Source organism: Cydia fagiglandana, chromosome 9 (assembly GCF_963556715.1).
Source record: "Cydia fagiglandana chromosome 9, ilCydFagi1.1, whole genome shotgun sequence".
In the NCBI taxonomy this organism is placed as follows: domain Eukaryota; kingdom Metazoa; phylum Arthropoda; class Insecta; order Lepidoptera; family Tortricidae; genus Cydia; species Cydia fagiglandana.
Genome location: NC_085940.1, coordinates 8281687 through 8307462, shown reverse-complemented (window position 1 = coordinate 8307462; position 25776 = coordinate 8281687). Strand labels below are relative to the sequence as shown.

General features: G+C 38.0%; 2 protein-coding genes across 2 annotated transcripts in view; one reads left to right on the top strand and one right to left on the bottom strand.

Annotated features, from left to right (window-relative positions):
- LOC134667257 (phosphatidylinositol N-acetylglucosaminyltransferase subunit Q) overlaps window positions 1-25776 on the bottom strand; it is a 59381-nt gene that overhangs the window by 862 nt on the left and 32743 nt on the right. The window contains exons 2-7 of the mRNA XM_063524594.1: window positions 2560-3128; window positions 2231-2356; window positions 1565-1700; window positions 1095-1239; window positions 428-620; window positions 85-199 (exon numbers count right to left, since the gene is read on the bottom strand). Of these exons, the coding sequence (XP_063380664.1) occupies window positions 85-199; window positions 428-620; window positions 1095-1239; window positions 1565-1700; window positions 2231-2356; window positions 2560-3111 (1267 nt within the window). The 5' untranslated portion in view covers window positions 3112-3128. The remainder of the gene's footprint in view (window positions 1-84; window positions 200-427; window positions 621-1094; window positions 1240-1564; window positions 1701-2230; window positions 2357-2559; window positions 3129-25776) is intronic.
- LOC134667262 (putative RNA-binding protein Luc7-like 2) lies at window positions 3491-12146 on the top strand. The gene is made up of 7 exons (XM_063524599.1): window positions 3491-3739; window positions 4089-4183; window positions 7412-7510; window positions 7812-8030; window positions 8900-9112; window positions 9464-9741; window positions 10269-12146. The coding sequence occupies exons 1-7, from the start codon at window positions 3679-3681 to the stop codon at window positions 10408-10410; spliced, it is 1107 nt and encodes a 368-aa protein (XP_063380669.1). The 5' UTR covers window positions 3491-3678; the 3' UTR covers window positions 10411-12146.

The window sequence follows — 25776 nt, the reverse complement described above, 5'->3', positions numbered from 1 at the left end:
GTCTACACAGGCCAAAGTGCCTTGCGAGGCATTTTCCTCGATGTGTGAACCCGCTTAATAATAATTTGACCATATTACACTCACCCGCTACTTTAGATGAGTTAGTAAGCCACAGTGCGACTACGTAAATTGACAGTGTATGCATCAAGTAAATTAATTTGGCAAGGGCATGTTGCAGCACCAATGACAGCAGCCGGAACTGGAATAATAGTAAGTACCATTATACAGGACAAATAACTGCTCATGAACCGTATTGCAATGGAATAAGGTTCACCAATTGTGTTGCTGTGAGAAGTAATTATGATTCTAACCAGAGAAAACGCAGGAGAACAATATTATAGAGAAAGGGGGAAGAAGACCGAACAATATGGTCATATTTCATAATACTTAAATGATTTATTTATAATTTCACAGCTGTTATACATACCAGTGTAAACACAGCATAATACATAGCAGTAGTTGGCAACAAAAGCAACAGTATGGTAAACGCAACTGTTCCAACAAATAGCTCTTGATTAGTGTATTCACAGGAATCTATGCCACCTCGGAGAGGGTTATATTTGCGGCCAACAAATAACCTCAATAAAGCAATGAGTCCAGATACTTGTATGTTGAAAAGCCTGTGGAAAAATGGTAACAATAGATTTTCAACCTTTTCCAAAAGACATAAAGTAGTAATTTGTTTGTTCCCTACAGTGAACTAGCTAACTTTGTCCATCTTAAAGCCATGCAAGCAACACTCCAAACTGTACATCACTGGACCTTATTACAAAAGACATAAGGTTCACCAATGTAACCTACAGTTAACAGTGTGGGCGATGATATAAGTTTTTAATAAAACCCATCCAAATATAATTTTAGTTCAAAATACACATAGTACCTACACCTACGTACAAAATGGTACAGATGTAGTGCATAATTATTTTCCTGCGTATTTTCACGGGAACGTACGAACGTGTCTTGCTATTTCAGTCATTAGCCCAAAAAGTACTGAGGTTGACTGAAGTAGCATGACAATTACGAACGTTTCCGAGAATATACGATGGAAAACAATTATAGGTACACTACATCTGTAAATTGTTATTTTTTATTACCTTGCAGCATATACATAGATACAGTATGAATGAAATGTTGCTATGCATAGCATATCTGAAATTATAGCAGCTTGAAACGTAATCCCAGCATATCCAATATAGTGAAATAACTGTAATATGACTTCCAGTTTTTCACCTGTCACCTCTGAAAAAAAAGAGAAATCTTTGTTATACTTTTCAATAATTCACATGCAGAATGCAGAGTAAGGTCATTTAGGAGTTCTACAAACGAAAAAATAACATTTGACATTCCCTACCAGAATGTAGTCAGAGTAAAATAAATTGGCCCATATAATAATATATGAAGAAAAGACCTTCCATTGAACTGATAATCTTACCTTCATATATATCATGGTCAACTCATAACAGTCAAAAATCATACTCGCAACTATATGGATGTCGCCAATGGTGTTGCCTGTAACCATAAACGGCACACTTGCCTTACTAGTAGAATGAATTGATTAGCTTACCTAGAAATAGCCACCAAAGTTGTATATGGTACGAGAAATACTTTCCAAGCATTTTATTGAATGCAGTGTTTAATTTTAGACCTGCAGGAGCACCCATCAACCATTTTAATAATGTGTACAAGGAGTTGACTAAGTTCTGAAACACAATTTCTCACATAAGTAAATTTTGTTATTAAACAATACACAGACTTCTCTGTTAGCCAGAATAGGAGTGGGTCCAAGTTTTGAAAAATTGTGCTATTCCCACTAGTTACCACCAAATTGTTACTAGTGGTATTTAATATATGAGAATTATTTTTTTCATCTTAGAGAATTATCTTCTTTACCATCAAATTGAGTTGTGGTAACTACTGGAAAAAAATCTCAAGTTACTACTGGGGATAGGTCAGGAAAAAATCTCATTTGTTACCACTGGTAACAACTTGGTGGTGGCCAGTGGGAATGACCCGAACATTTAGATTGCAGGTTCCTTTGTCAAATTATATTGATATTTTGTCACATAGGACATATCTGCAGTTATAATGTCTAACATACATAGTGTAAGTAAACCTAAAATATTTATATGGGTACCATCACCCACATTGTTAACTGTACATTGGTGGGCCTTATGCCTTTTGTAATAAGGTCCATCGATGTACAGTTAGGAGTGTCGCTGTTTGTACATACCTCAAGCATGTTCATCAACATGTCACTAAGTTCTTTTTCATTTATCATAACAAATTGGAGGGCAAGATACCCTAGAAGAATATCAACAAGGACTGCTAATACGAGATTGCCTTGTTTTATTGATATCTGAAACAACATAATGAAAAAACATACCAACATTTAAAAAATGATGATGTTAACTCTTCCTATCCCATACTTTATAATTTAACCTTAGAATATTATTTTAAGATAAAGTTCAAATAACTTTGAAATCTATGTATTTTTTCTGTGATGTGGGATAGGGGTTACTGCTTTTTATAATTATATTTAGATTTCAGAACGTTGTTTACCTTTTTGTTTCTACATACACTAATCAGGAACCAGTGAGCCAAATTGAAATAATTACAAACATGCTGGCCAACCATGGAGTATGACAACCAAAAGGGAGGAACAAAAAGTGGCTCATATAATTCCTCATAGATTTCAATTTGATTCCTATGTTTTTGTATCAAACTTTGTAGATGCATTAACTCTTCATTTGATTGAAACTTAATTTCTGTGTGTTTAATTTTATCGTATTCATACAGCATCAATATACAGTTATTTGTAAAGTCCATTGGGCGCCCATGTATTGTAATGTGTTTTATCGGAGCATGACTTTGATAAGTAAAAACAATAATGTTTTTTAAAATGTCTAGATTCTTCTCTTTTTTTGTTAGGTTCCAGAATCCGTAAATAACATCTTCCTGATTTCCACTATACTTCCACTCTATGTTAGAATATTCCACAAAATAAACTACAACGGTATTCTCCGAAACACTATAATAACCTTTAAGATAAATGGTATCTTTCAGATTCGACAGAAATGCTGGAAGAAATATTCGTACAGTTCTTTGTAACATTGTTGTCACATAGTTATCTGTAACTAACCAGCAAGTAAGACTCGTCGTTCACTATATTTAAATTATAATTAATTATTCTACTTTATTTTAGATATTTTTAATTATAATTCTTTGGTTGTTTCATGGTTGTTTACAAATGTTTGTCGACTCGACTTGACAGTGGACTTGACGTATATATGAATATGACAGTGACAGAAAACTAATATTGCCATTGAAAAAAAAAACCTAATGGACTCTACAGAAAACACAGAAATTACATACGTAGCGTTATTTAGAATACTTTTTCGCCAAGCTATACGCTGCTAAACTCGACACTGCCATGTTCTGTTGCTGGGTTACATCCCTATTTTAGTTTTATCTGTGTTGATGTGACGTCGCGTTTCGCCATCTTGTTTAACTATTCAATATTAATTTGGCTGTATTGCGAGGATGTTTTTAAAATTATAAATAATAAGTTATAATCGTGAAAAGCCTGACGATTTCATTTAGAGGAGCGCCTCGTAACTCACTAGACTTTATAGTCTAGTTCACACTTTTGAATAGCTCATACCGCAACAAGCATTCAGAATGTCTGCACACGAGCAAATGAGGGCGATGTTGGATCAATTGATGGGCACAGCTCGCAATGGTAATTATATTCGTTTTAATTGTTAAGTAATAGTTATACTTAGTCTGACTAGCACAGCAATTTAATTTATTTGTTATTTCGGGAGTTCGTAGTACTAGTATGTCGGCCTCATCCAGCCGGCCTCGGCGGAATGCTGAAGCCGCGTTGAGCATTTGCATTCGGATGGTTTGTCGTACTGTATACCGTGGAGCAGTAAGTTGTATATTTATGCACCATGCTCAAGCGTTTGCTTTCTCTTCGAGGGCCAGATCAGCAGGCTTCAGCCGTAGTTTGCAGACTGCTGATATTATGTATCTCCATTTATTTGTAATTGACTATGTTAACTCCACTGAATTTTCATTACTTCCAGGTGAAGCTGACAGGCATGGGGTCAAGTTTTTTGATGATTCTGTGTGCAAATCATTTTTACTACAATGTTGCCCACATGAAATTCTATCTTCAACGGTAAGTTTTATAATATGCTATTTTTGTGTTCCAAGGGAAAGCTGCACATACTGAATCTCTGATATTGTCACAAGATTATGTTAATTAATTTCATTATTACATGTTTTATTATTTTGTTTCCCAAGCTAAAGATAATTCAGGAATTCAGGATGTAATAGCTGTATGGGATTGAAGTGTTCTATTTTAATATGCAATGGGATTATTTATGCGATGTAGACACAATTTTGTGGTGTTATTATAGTTGAGTTAACCAACTTAGTCACTAGAAAACAGCTATGAGACTTATCTGGTCGCATTCCTTACCATTATCAGTCCAAAGAAAGGGATGAGTATATATTTTAGCTGCTTTTTTATTGACTCCGTTGACTGGCCAGCTTGTATTATTTACTATTATGTAGTATTTGTTTCAATCATCCCAATGTGTATACTGCCAAGTTTCATCCCTTCCTATTTCGTCTGTTGCCATGATTCTGTAGTACCTCTGGAAACATCTATTGGAGTGGCATTAACTGTGGTGAAATATGCTTTTCAGAAAATGCCCAACACTAGTCTTTATTGCTCATCACAATACTTAACAGATGAGGGATAGATTGTATGAGTTAGGCTGTTCTGTAAGTACCAAGATGTACGTATAAACATTTATAGTTAGCTGATTGTACACTTACTGCTAAGAAGGTTTAATTTAATAAGTCTCCCGGGCTTTATATAAAATTGATTAAAATTCAACGGTTCATATGCTGCTTTGGTGAGTACATGTAAAATTTTAGGAACAAATTGTAAAGCCGGGTGAGAGCAATTTGGTGATATTCTAACTACATTGGGTACGTACTGAGCTATATACATGGCTAGAAAAAGAAAACATATGGTTGCATGAAAAAACCTCTAAAATTGTCATTAAAATATTTTAAATGTAAAATGGACAGCTAGGTTACCCTACAAAAAAAGAATTAAATTAATCACGTAATTTTCCTACATTGTTCTATTTTATGTAAATTTTCCTTTTTTATACTTTTACAATAACAATGTAATGAATCTAATATATCTTGATATCAGCAGTGTTAAAATATAATATTTATATATTCAATCAGTTTAGTCATCAAATTAGGATCTAAGTTGTAATGGCTGGGTGTTTCCACTATGATTTGTAAGTACATAATATTTGTCATTTTCCGTCGGGTGTGCCAGGCGCGAGCTGATGGTGTGGATTGTATGTATTTTATTCCAACAATAACTTATCAAATGGTTTATAAAATGTGCTGGAGGGGTTTTCTATGTCATGTAAAAATTTTACATTCACTGCCAGTGGTTTTTGTATCAAACCTAAAACGGACAATATACTTGGTCAAGCAAATCTTGTCAGTAGCAAAAGGCGGCAAATTTGAAAAATCACGGGCTAGCAACACTGTTTTCGATTAATTCCAAAATCGCGTGTCATCTGTGTTTTACCACTATACTAGTGGAATGTGAATCGTGAATGACAGCCATCATCATTTGTTTACATTGTTTACATTCTGGATCAATGCTATTTCAAAAGAAATTTGTGTTGTCACCATTTAATAGCAATATAGAGTTAGACCAAGAAATGTCTGCAGCGATTTTGATCGCCAATGCAGTGCAAGAATTATTTATGCGTCATAATTTCATAGAAGTTTGACGTTTAAAATAACACTTGCACTGCGTGGGCTATCAAAATCGCTGCAGACTTTTCTTGGTCTAACCCTATTAATAAGATTGTGCATGAACTTAAGTAAAGTCAATGTGCCTACAATGTACAATCATGCTCGTTAATCGTAAATAATGCAAAACTCAAGGTTATGATAATTATATGTTTTGGTTTGATGTACATTGCTGCTTTTCTTAGCGTGATACTGCTCTTTGAGTGTTGCCCTTCACTTTGCTGAAGATTGCTACTGACATACTTTGCTTGACAGACTATAGCTAAAGTAGATGGTGCTCTTGGGTGCCATAGTCTGGAATGACTGGAGTAATTGTTAATTGCATCATATGCAATTATCTTTAGCTTTAAAAATCTTGGCTTACATATTTTGTATTTTTCTTTAGTGCATATTGATACTATTTTGTCTATGGTTTATAATAAAATAATGATTTGACGGAATCCCTCTGACTGGCAGTGGGTGTTTGTATTTTTCTTTTTTTTTTAATATCCAGTGACAATCTTGATATGTTGTTTATGATTTTGACCATAAAATATGTATTCACTGAGAATAAGTCCTACACTTTTGTTGAAATAAAATCATAATAAATACTAATTAATATTTTCAATATTTAAGCTGCATCAAACTCTTAAGAACTATCAAGCTCATTTGAGATTGACAGTATTCTACTTGGTCTATCTGACTTAAGTCAATTGTTTCTCGGTGAATATGTAATTGCAGTGGGCATCTTTTTCCAATTATTTTTTGTATACCATTAACCCTTTGTATAAAAAAAAATTGATTAAAATTATATCTGACTGACAACTTCATCTTAATTAATACTTCAATTCCATTGATTGTGGGGCGCCATTGGGAGGGTGTGCATCACACTCATATTACTTCCTCGCACGTTGCGAAGTTTCGGTATTTGTTTTTTTTTATACTGTTATGGTGATTGAATACTGCCATAGAATTTGTCGCTTTTGGAAAAAGATGTACCTAAATACATGGCCACTTATATGACTACATTGTTTGACACTATACAGAAAAATATTTTTACAGTACATATGGTGTTACTTTACCACCGGATTAAGGACAATACGTGCCTATGTCAAATATTCAAAGGTCCTTATGTACTGTAAAACGTTGTACAATACACGTGCGAAAAAGAAATTTTCCGCACTTGTATCGTAATGTACTATTACAACTGTAGGACACTAGGTGTCAACCAGTGTAGTGAAATATATTGTTTTTGTAAACATTTGAGTACAGGATCTATGACGTTATTCATGAACGCATTACAAGTCTGAATTACCTGTGAGCTGTGAATCGTTTGTCTTTATCTGTCATTTTGACTTAATGTATTTCTAAGAAAGGGATGAAACATAGTTTGACTAATTTTATTCAGGCTCGTAAAGTTTTATGAATAAGGGGGCTAAACTTTAGATCTCTATATTGATTATTGTATGTGATTATAGGTAATTATTTGAAATATTCAATGTGCCCTCTATAACCGGGATGATCATATTATTGAATTAATTTATTTACGTGGGTTGACTTGTTTCGTTTGCAGCGAATGGATCTAGGTGAGTGTCCAAAAATACATGATCTGGCGCTGCGGGCGGATTATGAGTTAGCGTCAAAGACCAAAGATTATTTCTACGACATTGACGTAAGTACTAGCTTAATTTACAGAAAATAAACTTAGTCTTATATTTTAATTATCATTTCTGAAATAACTAACCAAATTGATAAAATGGTTGTGTCAAAATCATTTCCATATACTTTTAGAAGAATATAGTCAATTATACCACATTCTACACTCGCAAGTTAAAAGATCGCGGTACAGTTATGTGAGTACAAATATAAAAAGTACGTACCTACATTGACATTTATATATATGACATAAAAACGGATATCTACTCAAAAATGTTTTTCCATGATTTTCTAATCCGTTTTCCGTACTCATAAAGGCAACGGAGCACTTAGAGGCATTCATAGCGGACTGTGACCGTCGGACTAACGCCGCCAAGCAGCGCCTGGCCGAAACCCAAGAGGAACTGTCCGCGGAAGTGACCGAGAAAGCTAACTCTGTCCATGAGCTCGCTGAGCAGATCGGTCAGAAACTGGCGAGGGCCGAGGCGCTGGGAGAGGAGGGTATGGTGGAAGAGAGCGTCAAACTGATGGGAGAGGTGTGGCTTACTGTGCTGTTATCGTAAATATTTGTATGGTTTTTAAACTAATCAAAATACTAACTTTAAAATTAACAGTTTAATTTTGAGAGAAATCGTTTTATTATCTGTGTACAATTATTTTTGCATGCGATAATTTATGAATAATGATATCATAATTCATATCTTCTATGTCGCCCATATGGGCGTAAATGAGAAGGTATTACTATAGACTGACCTCATTAATTCATAGTCACTAATCGAGTAATCGTAACTACTATGACGTGATTTCTCTGCCTGACATTGAAACGCTGGTAACCGTAATTTATAAAAATAATACTCTTACATTGATCTAACCTAACCCTCTTCCATAGTAAGATTTATTGGCCAATTATGTGTCAATAGAATTTCAACCTTTCGACAGCCGCAGACGGCTGTGGCCGTCATCGGAAAATCTTGCCAAGAACGCCAACGACGGCTACAGCCGTCAGCTTCGCGAATGCAATGCAATAGGGATTTACGCGGGATTCCATAAAGTTCAATGTCGCTTGAATAATGGCGATCGCCTGGCGTCCGAGGTCCGGCAAATTCCTTCGCCGCCTGGGGTTCAAATGGGCATTCTGATTGAATTTTCAAATTTGATTGGACTTTAGTCTTCTTCAAATGTAATGTACAACTTGATTAAGTATTTAGAATATGTTTTGATTTTTCGGTAAACCATAAAACCATACAATACAATACAATACAAATACTCTTTATTGCACACCTCAATAAAAGAAGACAATACAAAAGAAAACAGAAATACCAGTAGTAACCTACATGCGGCATAGAAAAGAAGAATCATTAGAAGTAGTGGGTCTATCTATACTAATAATTTCGTGAAATTACAGATAGACGAATTGCGTAAAAAGAAAGCAGTCGCGGAACAGGAATACCGCAACTCGATGCCGGCGTCGTCCTACCAGCAACAGAAGTTGCGCGTCTGCGAGGTGTGCTCCGCCTATCTCGGCATACACGACAACGACAGACGGCTCGCCGATCATTTTGGAGGAAAATTGCATCTCGGATTTATCACTATTCGTGAGAAGCTTGCTGATTTGAAGGTAAGTAAAAAGACAGCATGTCAGTCATTCGTAGGTATATAAATGCATGTGTTTTTAAGTTTGTCTTTCTAACTAGAGGACAAAATAGGGATCGTTAAAATGAAACAGAGCGAGTAGAAGTTCCCTGTCTATTGCGTGGAGTGTGAATGTTAAGTTTAATTTTCTATATTAAGCCACAAGGAGGAATACCTTCCAAACGGCCTTCAACGCACACTCTATTTGAACTAACTGGAATCATAGGCGCCGAAATAAATTCCTCGATTTACGAGTACGACAAATTTTTAAATTTCCGGCGGCTTAATTTTTTTTGTGAATATGAGAAAACATCCTGTAAATCGTGTTTTTTTTTAGAAAAACGTAGATACGCGGCGGGAAGAGCGCGGCGCGTCGGAGCGCGAGCGCGGCGGGGGCGGGGGCGGGCGGCGCCACTACGTCGGCGGCCGCGAGCTCGACCGCCGCGCGCGCCGCCACCGCGAGACCGCGCGCGAGCGCCGCGACGACCGCGACCGCGACCGCAAGGACGACAAGCGCGAGCGCGGCGACCGCGACCGCGACCGCGAGCGCGAGCGCGAGCGGGCCGAGCGGGAGCGAGGCGAGCGGGAGCGAGGCGAGCGGGACCGAGAGCGCAAGTAAGTCAACACTATCGTTTCGTGATAATCAAGGTCATACAGGCTGCTACCGTGCTGAAATGCAGCATTATGATGCTATCTAATCAATCATGGATTGCAACGGTAAAGGACTCCACAGACCTTTGTGGTTTATCAGCATTACTAAGAGCGGTAGACAGATAATCCAGAGTGAGACAAAGTTTCGCAGTCGATGTAACGGAAGCAAAAGTTTGAACAAACCTAATCGACTTGCTTTCGAAGTTTCGTTTCATCAATACTAGTAGATATACTAGGCTGTGGGTGGGTCTCAGTGGCATTGCGAGAGGGCAGACCGTCGCGGAATGCCTTTTAAATAAAACGAACGCGTACATTTTCTTGATTTTTCCCTACCTGCATAAAAATAAAAAGAGTACTATGATTTTGTTTTCAATATAAACGTTCTGGAACCTAAAAATTTCTGACTGTCAAGTCACAATGTCGTACATTGAGGAAAGTATCTTAAGTTCTCGTATTACTTCTGAGACTACTAAGTGACACTTTATTAACAGGAGGAGTCGATCACGCAGCAAAAGCAAGCGGGAAGGTTCCCGGGAGCGGTCGCGCGACCGCGATCGCGACCGCAACCGCGAGCGCGACTCGCGCCGCAGCCGCTCGCATCTGTCGTCGTCGCGCGACCACCGGCGGGACTAGCACCACGTTCCTAGGATATTCAATACGGGAGAATATTATTGACGCGCCATACGAATCTTTAACCTGAAGGTGACCTGTTTGATTTTAACCTATGAATTGAAAGAATACTAGTGATTATTTGTGAAGTTTTCAAGAGAAAGGTATCATAAAGACGAAATTTGCTTGTATATACGAATAACTTGTCAGGGCGTCCATATGGCAAGCGACAATGTGGTACCTTTTACTTGAAAACAACATATACTAGGGGCAACTGGAGTATTATAGAAATCACAGAAAAAATATCAGATGAGCGCACCTAGCAACATGCCTTTATCTTATTTAGTTGCATTAGCTAGTTGGTTGCTCAGCTGTCTATGATTGTTCAAGCTTGTTTTATTTGCTTCATTACTTTTGTTGAATAATGAAAATAATGATGAATGTAATGAATGCGTCAAAATCACATTGGGAAGAAAAAAGTAGAGTAGATTTAATAAATAGTGGGTTGGATGACGAAAAGGATTGTAAATGATTTTTAAAGAAATTATTCCATTTTTTATGGTTTACAGGAGTAAGATTCACTCATTTGTCTGAGATGTGTAAAAGTAGTTTTCTCAAGTGCTGTCATGGTGATTAGAATGAATTAATTAACAGTTTTTTTTCGAATAACTACGCGACAAAACTTAAAGGACTTTTTTTATTTCCAATTAACAAATTAGGGTTTTTTGAAAAATTTACGCTGTAGCCAGTGCCTAGGCGCCTACCGCGAACATCGAAACCTGATTTTTATATGTACGCGGTAGGCACGTAGGTATATTTATTCCGGAGTAAATACTATGGCTAAAAAGTGTGACCGAAAGAGAAGTCAAACTAAAGGATTGCATCTCGTTTTGATTTTGACAATAATGACGTGACGAACAACAATATGTGACGTTCCACGGATAAAGGTACCTCATGGCGGTTAGCGTTTACTCTATTATTAACGACGCTCCAAGACTAATGCGGTGCTACGTGACGTAAACGCCGACCGCCATAATGTACCTTTTCCGTGGAACGTCACATTTGCGAAAATAACTGGCTTGTGTGTGACAGTCCTCTGGTTTAATACTCTCTTTCGGATAGTGTTCTCTAGTCTCCTGAGATCACCTGTCTCGCTGCTCGGTGATAAGGATCAATCAGCAAAATGTAACACTCCGGGTCTAAAATTATCCGTGGGTAGCCTCTTGACCTTCAGTATTGCCGTCTAGTGCGAAAAAATGTTGGATAACTCTTAGGTTTTAGCAGGTTCAGTTTCGTCACATCAAACTATTTCCGTCTTTGTTAACCCTTTAACCGCTTAAAATTAGAGTTTATCAGACTGCGGCAAAATGAGCTCGATATGGTATGTCTTAAATATCAGACTACGGTGTTTAAAAGGTTAATTTAATTTGATGTAAAACATTCGAAGCCGGTTCTTGCGCGACTGCTTAAAGACTAGGGACTTTAGTGTAATTAATGTTTAGGTTAGTTGTTTTGTTTTAAAAATAGAAAATATAGCAAAAATGAAATAAAGCAATAAGGACACGCACTATTTTTGTTTAATGTTTTGTTAGTATTTCATACAAAACTTTTATTTGTAATAGGTTTACCAATAAGTAAGTGTAAAAGGTTTTATGAATCAGCTCACATGTTTGTGTTAAAATCGGATCGGGAGTAGGTAGCAATTTGTACAAAGATTTCTGCTCTGCACTCGTTGATTTAATAAATTTTTACCTATTAAATTGAGTTTAATTTAGTTGATTACACCCATGTTTGCTTTTATGGTGAGAACTGAATCGTACGGTCAGTTCTAATTATTGGACATGATATAAAATCGCCACTTCACTACGAAGAACACGATTTCTGTCTTAATTTTGTATTGTAAATGACAAATGAGGCGTGGCACTGAAAGTGTTAATACATACCTAAGGTGGACAGTTAAGGCGCGGTGTGTAGTAAAATGCGCTGTTTTGTAACCATATTTACAGACTTTTACAAGGATTTCATGCATTATTTTCTAGTATGTATAACTTTAGTCCTTGAACTACGTTATTGCTTGTCAGAAACACAACGGCTCATTATTTTCTCGATATAATCTTACGTTGAAAACATGCTTAAAGCTGTCTTTTGATCCATATTTTAGAAGTACTACGACGAAAATGGATATGAAACTTACCTCATTCGATAGCTTTTAAGTAAATCTTCGTTATTGCTGGTCTTTTTATCGATACGTTAATCCTTTCATTCATAATTTTATGAATTCAACTTTTGCCTACTAAATTACACCCTACGCGGCAATACCTTGCGCCCATTCCCCGCGCCAGTACGCCCGTGGCCACTGCCAGCGTCGGACCTATGCTAGTTTAGTGGACATTTGATAAAATGGATAACCACTGTATAAATATGCAAATATGTTATACACACAATGTTTTTCAACAAAAGCAGCAAGAAAAGCAAAATAATTCTTAATTACTGTGACATTTCAGACATTCGCCCGTCATATTGTCATTTTATAACAACTTGGGAAGCAAAGGCACACACCCATCTAACCAATCCGGAATTCAGTCACGATTGATAAATTGTGTAAACATATTTTATTAAAGGCTATTAAATTAATCAAATTGAATCATTTTTAAACATCTGTGTACGGGATTCAAATACCTATGTGGGAGTGTTTAGTGTATGGTGGTAACCATTTCACCGCTTTTAGTTTCCGAGTTACCTACATGCGTTTTAAGGGAAGTGGTCGAAAAATGCCTAAAATGGTTTTGTGTTTAATATTAGGTAAGGTAGAAGTACTAGTGATCGACGCTGCACTAGTATTCGACATGGGTATAGTGTGTAGCTTTCAAATAGAGCTCGACGGCTAATCCTATTGTCTATTGATAAGTAAAACCGCTCGTGCTACGTGCCACAACCACCTGATAAAAAATACGTACTTAAGACTGCAGAACCAGTCTAAAATGTGTCATCGAGATGCGTAACAAAGACGCGTTATCGGAGAGCGCACCTACACTGGTTTTTGAACGTTGGCCTAGCCCGGGCTCAGGTGCCAAATAAAATAATTAAGGCAAAATAATTTTTGCAGGTAAGTAGCACGTGCGGTTTTACTTGACAATAGACAATAGGATTAGCCGTTGAGCTCTATTTGAAAGCTACACACTATACTTTATGTCAAAGTAATATAGATTAAATTTTAACGGCGACGATCTTTCTGTATTCAAATTTAATTCTTGTCACTTTGACATAAAGTGCCCGTGTCGAATACTAGTGCAGCGTTGAGCACTAGTACTTCTACCTTATTTCCGCCAAGTCCGTACCGTGCTATATGGAAATTTATTCCAAAAAATGCTGTTTTTATATACCACACTGGTGGCAAGCTAGCAAACGACCCGCATTCACCATAGCCTATGGACGCCTGCAGCTACGGGGATGTGACACATCATGCCAAATGTTGATTGATTTTATATAAAATAAAAGTCCTAATATATAAAATAAGCTTTCATAAGTAATAGTTACTGATTTTTAAAAAGCGCTTTTCAATTAAAAGACATGTCAAGATCGCTTACCTTCTTTCAAGTACTTTCTAATGCTAAAAAAAACGAACTACAGTATTCTTCCTTATTTTCAATACCTACTTGCCCGAAATTGACTTCTAGAATTAGACCAAGTCTGCGACGATTTGGTTTGCACACGCAGTGCAAGTGTTAATCATAATTTCATAAAGGTTTGTCGTTCAAAATAGCACTTGCACTGCGTGTGCAATCAAAATCGTTGCAGAATTTTCTTGGTCTAACTCTATTATATTTTTAAGGTAAGTACTAATTTCTGTCTCATAATAAGGGTTTTTTTTTTATTATGAATGGGCTTACTCATGGCCACAGACTAGCCGAGACGTAGACGTGGCCTACGATGGAGCGAGCTCGCCCAGAAGGTGCCTGTTCACTCTTGATTTGAAGGTTGCCGGATTATAAGAACACGGAAATATAGACGCCGGCAAGGAATTCCATTCCTTGGCAGTGCGCATAAGGAAAGTAGAAGCAAAGCGCTTCGTGCGAATTGGTGGAATATCTACCAAGTAAGGATGGAAACCGGCCGTGCGTCTAAAAGTCCGATGGTAGAATGGGGACGGTGGAATGAGCTCGTGTAGCTCTTGGGCACACTCCCCGAAGTGCAACCTATAATTGCAATTTAATTGTGGTATAATTTGATTAGGTTCTTAGTTTGTCGGGGTATACTCTCATATTGTATATAATTTCATTAAGTACTCATTAAAATACGAATTTGCCAATAAACCTTATTCGATATTAATTGCCGGAAAAAATCCCGGAACTGACAAATCAGAATATTCAGAATACCGATGGCGCCAGAATAAGGATGTAGGCGTGCTGCGCGGGAATGGTGCGGCGGGGCGCTTGGGGCGCCCGCCCGCCTGTTCTACCACTCGTCTGCTTCACCCCCTCGGAAACGTAAAACTCAAGTATAAGAGCGCCTTAAGAAAAAAAAATCATTTTGTCGCAGACATCTGTTACGTATCTCAGAAATACATAGCTATGTGCTCTGCAAATTATCGACAATAGCCCTAACAATAAAGTTGTGGTCAAATTTCGATTACGACCGTAAAATGGTCCTACTTTGCTCCTATTAAAAAAAAAACTTAACGTTCAATATATCCAAACATATCTATATTATTTTTTATCTTCTTCCTGGCGTTATCCCGGCATTTTGCCACGGCTCATGGGAGCCTGGCCTGGGGTCCGCTTGACAACTAATCCCATGATTTGACGTAGGCACTAGTTTTTACGAAAGCGATTGCCATCTGACCTTCCAACCCAGAGGGGAAACTAGGCCTTATCGGGATTAGCCCGGTTTCCTCACGATGTTTTCCTTCACCGAAAAGCGACTGGCAAATATCAAATGATATTTCGTACATTCAAGTTCCGAAAAACTAGGCCGCCAGCGCTTTTTTTCTATATTATTTTTTATATACTCAGATAAACGAAATTGTATATATTTTTTGAATTGCTACTTTAATCATAAAAATAATCAACTTTTCTTGGCGGGACCTATTAATTTGGCGCACAATGGGGTAACTTAACACCCCTGAGTGAACTATAGGTAGGAGCAAAAATACCCCCAACAATGGGTATCTTGTGCCCTTTATTCAGAGATTCGTTTTATATAAAACAACATTTCATAAAGTCGATTTACCGATAAAATATGTCACATGAAATGTTCTTCTTCATATTCAATTTGTGTAAATATTTAAATAATGAACAGTTTAAAAAATATTCAAAATTTCCTGAAAGTGAAGCCAATTTTGGAGTAAAGTAGGACCATTTTACGGTACTGCTGCAAACTTAACACGTTGTCTCTTCGTAGGTGCTTTTGTCTACAAAGCGGGAAAACGGTAGGCTACGCGGTAGACATGTGTAAGTAATGCTCGTAATATCACAAATGAGATAATATCTCGAACACGTAATATGGCATTACGTATCTCTCTGCGAAATCAACCAGTACTTCAAACATCACGCGAGCTGCACCGAGCGCGCGAGCGTCAACGACCGGCCGAAGCGCGCGAAATGGATTCAATTCCAAATACATTGACTCGCCGATATGAACGGTCAGTTCAAGTCTACGCACGGAGCGCGCAATGTGTAATGTCACTTGTGATAGTGTCATGTTTGTTCGCCATGCCATCATTGCTTTGTTATCTCGCTCGCACTCGCACTCAGTGCTCGCTCGCTCTCGCTCTGCGATGCTTTCGGCTATCTTCGGAACCATTCGGATATAGTAGAAGAGCGGGCCGCAAATTTTCTAACCGACTTGATACCACGATGAAATGCACAATGGTTTCCCATAAAAGTGATGCTAAGTCCGAATTCGATAGTCTGCCACGGCGGAACTTGCCGAAAGTACGAAAAAGAAGGCCACTTCCGGTGCCAAAAAAGGGGGTTGATTTAACCCATCTGATACCGAAATAATAGTTATGGCAGCAGTTAGAAATTTATATGTAGACACATAAAAGCGAAGTCTGCCAGTATTTTTTTTGCCGGAAGTGCTTGGCAGACGCTCTCAAAGGTGGCCACCGGGACCCCTAATTTAACCCATCTGATACCACCATGAAACCAATTCCAGTCGGTAGGTATGAACCCTCATGTCAGGAATATATAAGTCTGCCAAGGCTTTTCCTGCCGAAACACCTTGGCAGACGAGATTATAAGCAAGATGATCATCGGTTACCGTACACTAACCCATCTGATACCACCATGAAACCAATTCCAGTCGGTGTCGGTAGGTATGCACCCTCATTTCAGGAATATATAAGTCTGCCAGGGCTTTTCCTGCCGAAACACCTTGGCAGACGAGATTATGTTAGCAAGGTGTACATCAGTTACCCTACATCAACCCATCTGATACCACCATGAAACCAATTCCAGTCGGTAGGTATGAACCCCCATTTCAGGAATATATAAGTCTGCCAAGGCTTTTCTTGCCGAAACACCTTAGCAGACGAGATTATAAGCAAGATGACCATCGGTTACCGTACACTAACCCATCTGATACCACCATGAAACCAATTCCAGTCGGTAGTTATGAACCGCCATTTGAGGAATATATAAGTCTGCCAAGGTTTTTCCTGCCGAAACACCTTAGCAGACGAGATTATAAGCAAGATGGCCATCGGTTACCGTACACTAACCCATCTGATACCGCCATGAAACCAATTCCAGTCGGTAGGTATAAACCCTCATTTCAGGAATATATAAGTCTGCCAAGGCCTTTCCTGCCGAAACACCTTGGCAGACGAGATTGTGTTAGCAAGATGTACATCAGTTACATGAAACCAATTCCAGTCGATAGGTATGAACTCGCATTTCAAGAATATATAAGTCTGCCAAGGCGTTAGAAGACTTGACTTGGCAGACTGGACTTGTTAAACAAGGTATCAGATAGGTAAATGTAGGGTAACTGATGTACACCTTGCTAACATAATCTCGTCTGCCAAGGTGTTTCGGCAGGAAATTCCCTGGCAGACTTACATATTCCTGAAATGAGGGTTCATACCTACCGACTGGACTTGATTTCATCGTGGTATCAGATGGGTTAGTGTACGGTAACCGATGGTCATCTTGCTTATAATCTCGTCTGCCAAGGTGTTTCGGCAGGAAAAGCCTTGGCAGACTTATATATTCCTGAAATGGGGGTTCATACCTACCGACTGGAATTGGTTTCATGGTGGTATCAGATGGGTTGATGTAGGGTAACTGATGTACACCTTGCTAACATAATCTTGTTTGCCAAGGTGTTTCGGCAGGAAAAGCCCTGGCAGACTTATATATTCCTGAAATGATAGTCCATACCTACCGACTGGAACTGGTTTCATCGTGGTATCAGATGGGTTAGTGTACGGCAACCTATGGTCATCTTGCTTATAATCTCGTCTGCCAAGGTGTTTCGGCAGGAAAAACCTTGGCAGACTTATATATTCCTAAAATGGGGGTTCATACCTACCGACTGGAATTGGTTTCATGGTGGTATCAGATGGGTTAGTGTACGGTAACCGATGGTTACCTAGCTCACATAATCCCGTCTGTCAAGGTGTTTCGGCAGGAAAAGCCTTGGCAGACTTATATATTCCTGACATGAGGGTTCATACCTACCGACTGGAATTGGTTTCATGGTGGTATCAGATGGGTTAAATTAGGGGTCCCGGTGGCCACCTTTGAGAGCGTCTGCCAAGCACTTCCGGCAAAAAAAATACTGGCAGACTTCGCTTTTATGGGTCTACATGTAAATTTCTAACTGCTGCCATAATTATTATTTCGGTATCAGATGGGTTAAATCAACCCCCTTTTTTGGCACCGGAAGTGGCCTTCTTTTTCGTACTTTCGGCAAGTTCCGCCGTGGCAGACTATCGAATTCGGACTTAGCATCATTTTTATGGGAAACCATTGTGCATTTCATCGTGGTATCAAGTCGGTTAGAAAATTTGCGGCCGGCTCTTCTACTAATAGGTCCGCTCGGCCGATCGCCGCGGTTTAAGTTGTCACTCACTAATATTTTTACGAATATGATTTTCTGCAATAGATTTAAAACTCTAATGCGTCCGCGTAGAGCTTAAAATGTTTTCTTATAATACAAGAAGGACGCGGTCAAATGGAGTAATTTATTTGCGATTTTGAATTTGACGAAAAGAAAACCGTTTATTATTATTGTTGTGAAATGTTTGATAGTTTGCTTGACTTTCGCGGTTCGCGGCAAACTAAGTACGAGTTAATACTTGTTTATCCTTTAATTTAATTGTGAATTAGTGCATATCGAGACTGACTGTAGAAATTCGAGTTGTTTATAAAGATTAGTGATGTGCCGACTATTGATTTGGCCGACTAGCCGACTAATCGGCGCTCGAATGGCCGATTAGTCGGCCGACTAGTCGGCTAGTCGGCCAGATCATTACTTTCGTATAAGTTCAGGTGAAAAACAATAGTTTTGCTCTTTTGGTTGCGCTATTCATATATTAGCTTGGCTAAAAGGTGTTCTCTACAGGTTCAAAGACCTATCACAAGAATCCTCGTTCAATTTCTGTCTTTTTTTTATTTTGCGATCCTGAGCAGGTACAACTTGTAGGAGGTATTTCCAAGGCTCTATTTCTCGTACGTAGTCGCCAGTTAAGAACCTATTCCCTGTGGTCAGCGTCTTTACGAGCAACATGGCCTGTTTATATGTCTCTAAATTTTACAATAAAATTAATAGTTCCCCATGGTTATGGCTCCACAATTACAAAAAAAAAACTGAATTATAATAAAATCCTTTAAGTATAGAACTTGGCCATGAAATTACACGAGAATCAGTTGAGATCGACCTGTAGAGGAAAACACCAGCCCACCACCATACGATAACGATTAAACGGTCAATTACTTATATGAAAAAAGTTTTCACATCTTGAATAGGTATTTTGGTAAAATAGACATAAAACATATGGTAAATATTGACTGTTGGTTTCTTTCTTTCCGTTTTTCTTTCACTAATAAAGTGCCGACTAATCGGCCATTTTTGCCGACTAGTCGCCGACTAATCGCCGACTACAAATGTGGCCGGATAGTCGGCTTTCCCGACTAGTCGGCGACTAGTCGGTAGTCGGTACATCCCTAATAAAGATTGATTGAACTAAATTGCAAATACGAGTATAGTCGAACGAGCGAGCGAAGCGAAGCGAAGTTCTTACATTCGACTTGGATCACGCGGCTGGCTAGCGGCACGTCCCGGCATTTCGATGTTTTTAAGCTGAACTGTCAGAAGATAGTTTGATACTCAAGAACTTAAGTAAATTCGTTCTAATTTAAATTAAATTGGGTAAACGTGTAGTTGAGGGCATTATATTTTAGTCATTAAATTTTGAGCAGGCTCGAACAAGAGGTTATTGAGCTAGAAGAGCTTAAAATGCTAAAAAGCCATTTGTGAGAGGTAAAAGCTATTCTGGTCACTTTTATTCAACGAAAGTATGGTCGAGTTAGGTATCAAATGAAAGTGCTCGGTTTGTTACACATTTATAATATTGTCTTTTTAATTTTAGATTTTTTTCAAAAATGATGACTATTTTGGAATTCAAGATGGCGGCCATGCACTATGTCATAAAAGTCGTCATGGATGTCGTTTTATAGGCTTTAGGGGGCGCAGATTTCGAAAATGATGACCATTTTGGAATCCAAGATGGCGGCCATGCACTATGTCGTAAAAGTCGTCATGGGTGTCGTTTTATAGGTTTTGGGGGCGCAGATTTCGAAAACGATGACCATTTTGGAATCCAAGATGGCGGCCATGCACTATGTCATAAAAATCGTCATGGATGTCGTTTTTTAGGTTTTCATTGGGGGGCGCAGATATCGAAAATGATGACCATTTTGGATTCCAAAATGGCGGCCATGCACTATGTCATAAAAGTCGTCATGGATGTCGTTTTATAGGTTTTAGGGGTCGCAGATTTCGAAAATTATGACCATTTTGGAATCCGAGATGGCGGCCATGCACTATGTCATAAAAGTCGTCATGGATGTCGTTTTATAGGTTTTGGGAGGCGCAGATTTCGAAAACGATGACCATTTTGGAATCCAAGATGGCGGCCATGCACTATGTCATAAAAATCGTCATGGATGTCGTTTTTTAGGTTTTAATTGGGGGGCGCAGATATCGAAAATGATGACCATTTTGGATTCCAAAATGGCGGCCATGCACTATGTCATAAAAGTCGTCATGGATGTCGTTTTATAGGTTTTAGGGGTCGCAGATTTCGAAAATTATGACCATTTTGGAATCCAACATGGCGGCCATGCACTATGTCATAAAAGTCGTCATGGATGTCGTTTTATAGGTTTTGGGAGGCGCAGATTTCGAAAACGATGACCATTTTGGAATCCGAGATGGCGGCCATGCACTATGTCATAAAAATCCTTATGGATGTCGTTTTTTAGGTTTTGGGGGCGCAGATTTCGAAAATGATGATTATTTTGAAATCCAACATGGCGGCCATGCACTATGTCATAAAAATCGTCATGGATGTCGTTATATAGGTTTCAGGGGGCCCCGATTTCGAAAATGATGACCATTTTGGATTCCAAAATGGCGGCCATGCACTATGTCATAAAAGTCGTCATGGATGGCGTTTTATAGGTTTTGGGGGGCGCAGATTTCGGAAATGATGACCATTTTCGATTCCAGAATGGCGGTTATGCACTATGTTATAAAAGTCGTCATATATGTCGTTTTATAGGTTTTAGGGGGCGCAAATTTCGAAAATGATGACCATTTTGGAATCCAACATGGCGACCATGCACTATGTCATAAAAGTCGTCATGGATGTCGTTTTATAGGTTTTAGGGGGCCTCGATTTCGAAAATGATGACCTTTTTGAATTCCAAAATGGCTGCCATGCACTATGTCATAAAAGTTTACAAAGTAATTTCAAGTAATCGTGGAATCAGGAATACATTAAGAAATGCCCATCTCGGACTAAGTAGCACTGCATTCAATTGATCTTTTTGGCGAACCGCGAGTTCACAGTTCGGGGCGAACTACTAGTTAAATTAAATTGTGAAAAGTGTAAATAATAGTTTCGTTATGGCAATATTCTGATAATGTATTAGTGCTGGTGAGTAATCGCTTTTTTACGGACTATTGGTGACTTTAACTTGATTGACCTATTTAAAAAAAATGGCTATAAACGAACTACTTTACGGAGACAAAACCAAAGCGAGCAAAATGTACGCATTGTTATAGAATACTCGCCATATCGGGAAGCTCCATAGGCAATTATCTACCTGCGAAACTTACATACATATTACATAATTACATTATTTTATAATTTATAAGAACTAACAAAAAATCTTTCACATAAAGGTGACAAAACGCAACGCGTAATAAATAGATCGATCGCCGATACGGATCCGAGACGCCCTAGAATCACTAGAGTAGGGTTGCCATACGTCCCGGTACGCCGGGACATGTCCTGGTTTGAAGCATGATGTCCCGGTGTCCCGGCCCATAAGCTAATTGTCCCGGTTTATAAATCATAGTTATTTAGTAGGGGACATTGAGACAGACAGACGGCCGGACGGTCAACAAAGTGATCCTATATGGGCTCTGTTTTTTTCCTTTTGAAGTACGAAATCCTAAAAATTTACCTACTATTATCTCGAAAAAATTTCGCGCTCGCTTCGCTCGCGTTTTCATTTAGGTACTTACATTGTTTGTGACAGTTAAGTTGACATTTGGTACACATATATTATGTCAATCTATAACCCGAAGACGGACATGTAACGTAAATAAAATGAATTTTAAACATAGGGGGCACTTATTGGGACTAAATGAGACAGTTAATAAACAAAGTTTTGCAAACTATATGGTGTTATATATCAAGTGATAGAGCTGTGGGAATTTCAAATATATTTTATTAATAATTTTAAGATTAATAGTTTAGAAGTAGTTTAATTAAATAGACAAAAAATTACCACTTCCCTCTTTATCTCCAAAACTACTAAAATTAAAAAAAAAAACTAAATAGTTCCTTACCTATACATGACAGAAAAACCTATTAGAAATATGCAGTCAAGCGTGCTTCGGACTTATTACTTAGTTTTTTATCGTCCCATACGGGTCTTTTTTAAACATTTCACTCACGTTTCACATCAAAATATACATTGTTGAAAATTGTGTAATGTACGGAACCCTTGGAAGGCGAGTCCGACTCGCACTTGGCCGGTTTTCTTTAAATATCCCGGTCTGAGCCCCCACACTTATGGCAACCCTACACTAAAGTGCTGTATGCGCTGTGTAATGTAAGAGATAGCTGTAATGTGGCCGTCTCGCGCGCGCCCGAAGAAGAAGAAGAAGAAGACACTGTAGGTTTTAAATTTCAGTCTAATTTGTTTCTTAAATGTTTAATTGCACAACTTGATGATAAATAAAAAAATTGTGAGTAGGGGGATAAAATTTATTTATTTTCGCATTTCATGCAACTTACTCTAGCTAGATTATCGTCATACTACATTTAAAAAGTTCTTTTTTTTACACATTCATGTGCTGCTACAGACAAAATAATAAGCACCTATGCAGCTATAAGTACAATGATTGTGAAAGATCACTGAGAAATGTTTACATTTGCAACATCACGTTTATGCCAGACATATTAGACAATATATGGTTGACCGATTGTCGTTAGGGAATTAACATATTTTGCTCGTTGTATACAGATACGTGAGATACAGGACTAAGCATTCATCCCTGACGAGCAAATATCTAGTAGTAGTACCCACTACCTACCTACGGCAAGGGTCGTAGGACCCTCACCTACTACGCTCGTGTTGTGTCCGACATAACCGTGATTGATCTAGCTAGACTGGACACATACCTATATATGTTTTGATACGTAGGTACTATTAGGTACCTAAATTAGTCGAGTTAAGTAGAACTCATCTTCATAAGAAATTACCGTCGTGCCAGAAAACTGCCACTACACGAAAAGTCTTTAAAAGGTGAACTCAGGGAGTTTGGCAAGAGTTTGTTAACCCTTTTCCAGGTAGTATCTAGAAGGTTTCCTCAACAAATCCAAATATACCTAGTAAACCGAGGCCAATCGGATCAGACTCAAAAATCTACTGACATTTCAATTTTTTTTATGACTGCGTACGTTGCAATTTTAGTGTGCTCATATCAATGCAATATTTGAAATTATCAACGGATTTTTCATGGAAGGAGAATCTGCGCCTAGTTATTTAACGAGGCGCAGATTCTCCACCATGAAAAATCCGTTGATAGTTTTATGGTGATTAATTTGAAGACAAGTCACATTTCACGAAAGACCAATCTATTTTGAACCATAAATATGATTGCTTAGGTTAAAATTAAATTGATACGGCGAATCGTGCTATGCTTGGAAAACCATTAATTTACTTAGGTACTTACTATCCTTGCAAATTGAAATGAACGTGAGAATCTTACAAAATGCCAAGCGAATAGCTATTCCATGCGACTTCGCTTGATTTGATTTGTTTACAAAATTTGATCCGTATGAAAATAGAATAGCAATATTTAAGTGTAATTAACTAATTATTTAACTATACATAAACTAGGAACAATTCAAAACGAACAACCTACTGCATTTAAATGGTTGCTGTGATTTTGTTGGCATGACAACGGTTGTCAACAAAACAGGTTACCTGATAGAAAAGAGTACCTAGCCCACTTCTAAAACACATGATGTTGCATTATTTTTATTTATTCTCCAATAAAACTGTCTTTTGACTTGAACATTGAACACCTACTACGTATAACCAAAAAAGACAAGACTACTTTATTAAACTTTACATCAAGCATAATAGTAAACATAGATTTCATGAAAGATACATTCTTATCCCTGATATTTATCACCTCTCACTACCAACTTGTTGCTACAAATGGGATTTTCACGGATTTTTTTTCATCCCACATCTGCCCCATCTTAACCCAGTCCATAGAAATATCACAATTTTCACATTGTAACAAGAAACTACTACGAGTAACACACCTACAATCCTACATCTACTAATTAAGAAAATGGACATTTTCGCCACGTGTTACCGAGAAAACCTAACGGTGCTCCCAAGATAATATTTGGGAGGTTATCAGGCAAAAGATCCATAGGCCACGTCTACGCCTCGGCTAGTCTGTGGCCATGAGTAAGCCCATTCATAATAAAAAAAATTGTCAGTTGGCAATAAGGGTGACTTCCAAAATCTTTCGTAGCGACATATGACAACCGACAAACTAGTATAGCTTTCATTTATTAATAACGTCTTTTGTTAATTGTAGTACCCAGATAACTAATGGCGGAAAAGTCGGAATTACAATGATATTTAGTTCAAAAACCTAGATAAACCCAAAATTTATTATTATAATAAGGCAGAGGTTACACAGGTTTTCGATATCAATATTAACTCAAGTCGACATAATCATAGTGGTAAATTGAGATCAAAACCACAAAACAGATAGGTACAGAAATCAACCTACATACAAAGCGCGCTCGAGCAACGCACACATAGACACTGCTCACGGACACGATATCTCGGACCAGTTGGGACCAGTGCGAGCGCGAGTGCCATCCGCTTGAGACACGCGTCTGTGAACTTTTTTGTGCAATAATGGAGAAACAAAACAAAAAGTTATTATAACTGTACAGTGGACGGTTGTTTAAATTCAACATTAAACGGTGAATTGTCGTTTTTTTAAGCTACCAGTGGTTTCAGAGAGAATGCGTATGCGAATTTATTACATTGTACATGATAATGCGAATTTATTACACTTAAAAATATAATAATCGTGTATTTCGCCAATCTCGGAATCATCGCAAGATATTTTCTGTGGCAAATTTGTAATATAAAAATGACATTAAAATTAAAATACCTATTTGAGTTATTAATGTTATTATTAATTTATATTTCCATTCTTCCCGTTTCATCCTCAACAATAAATCAAACAACTAAATACGAGATACGATACGATAGATACGAGTGCCACTACCACGATAGTTTTTTGTGCATAAGTCATAGTTCGCAACAATCGCAACCCTAGAGCGACCGCCGAGCGTAGGTATGAAAAGTAAAGTACATACATGTGATTGACTTCTGTACTTATCTATTTTGTGTCAAAACTATAGTGAAATATCAAGTTATTTTTCAGCTATTATGCTTCTATAAGATTTTTCCTTTCATGACTGCTTCTGCTGTAGATTAACCTTTCGAACGCCACAGACAGCAATTGACGTCAGCGCAAAATCGTGACAACGACGCCAAAGACGGCATTAGACGTCGATCGTTTTTTTTATAAAAATCTACTGAA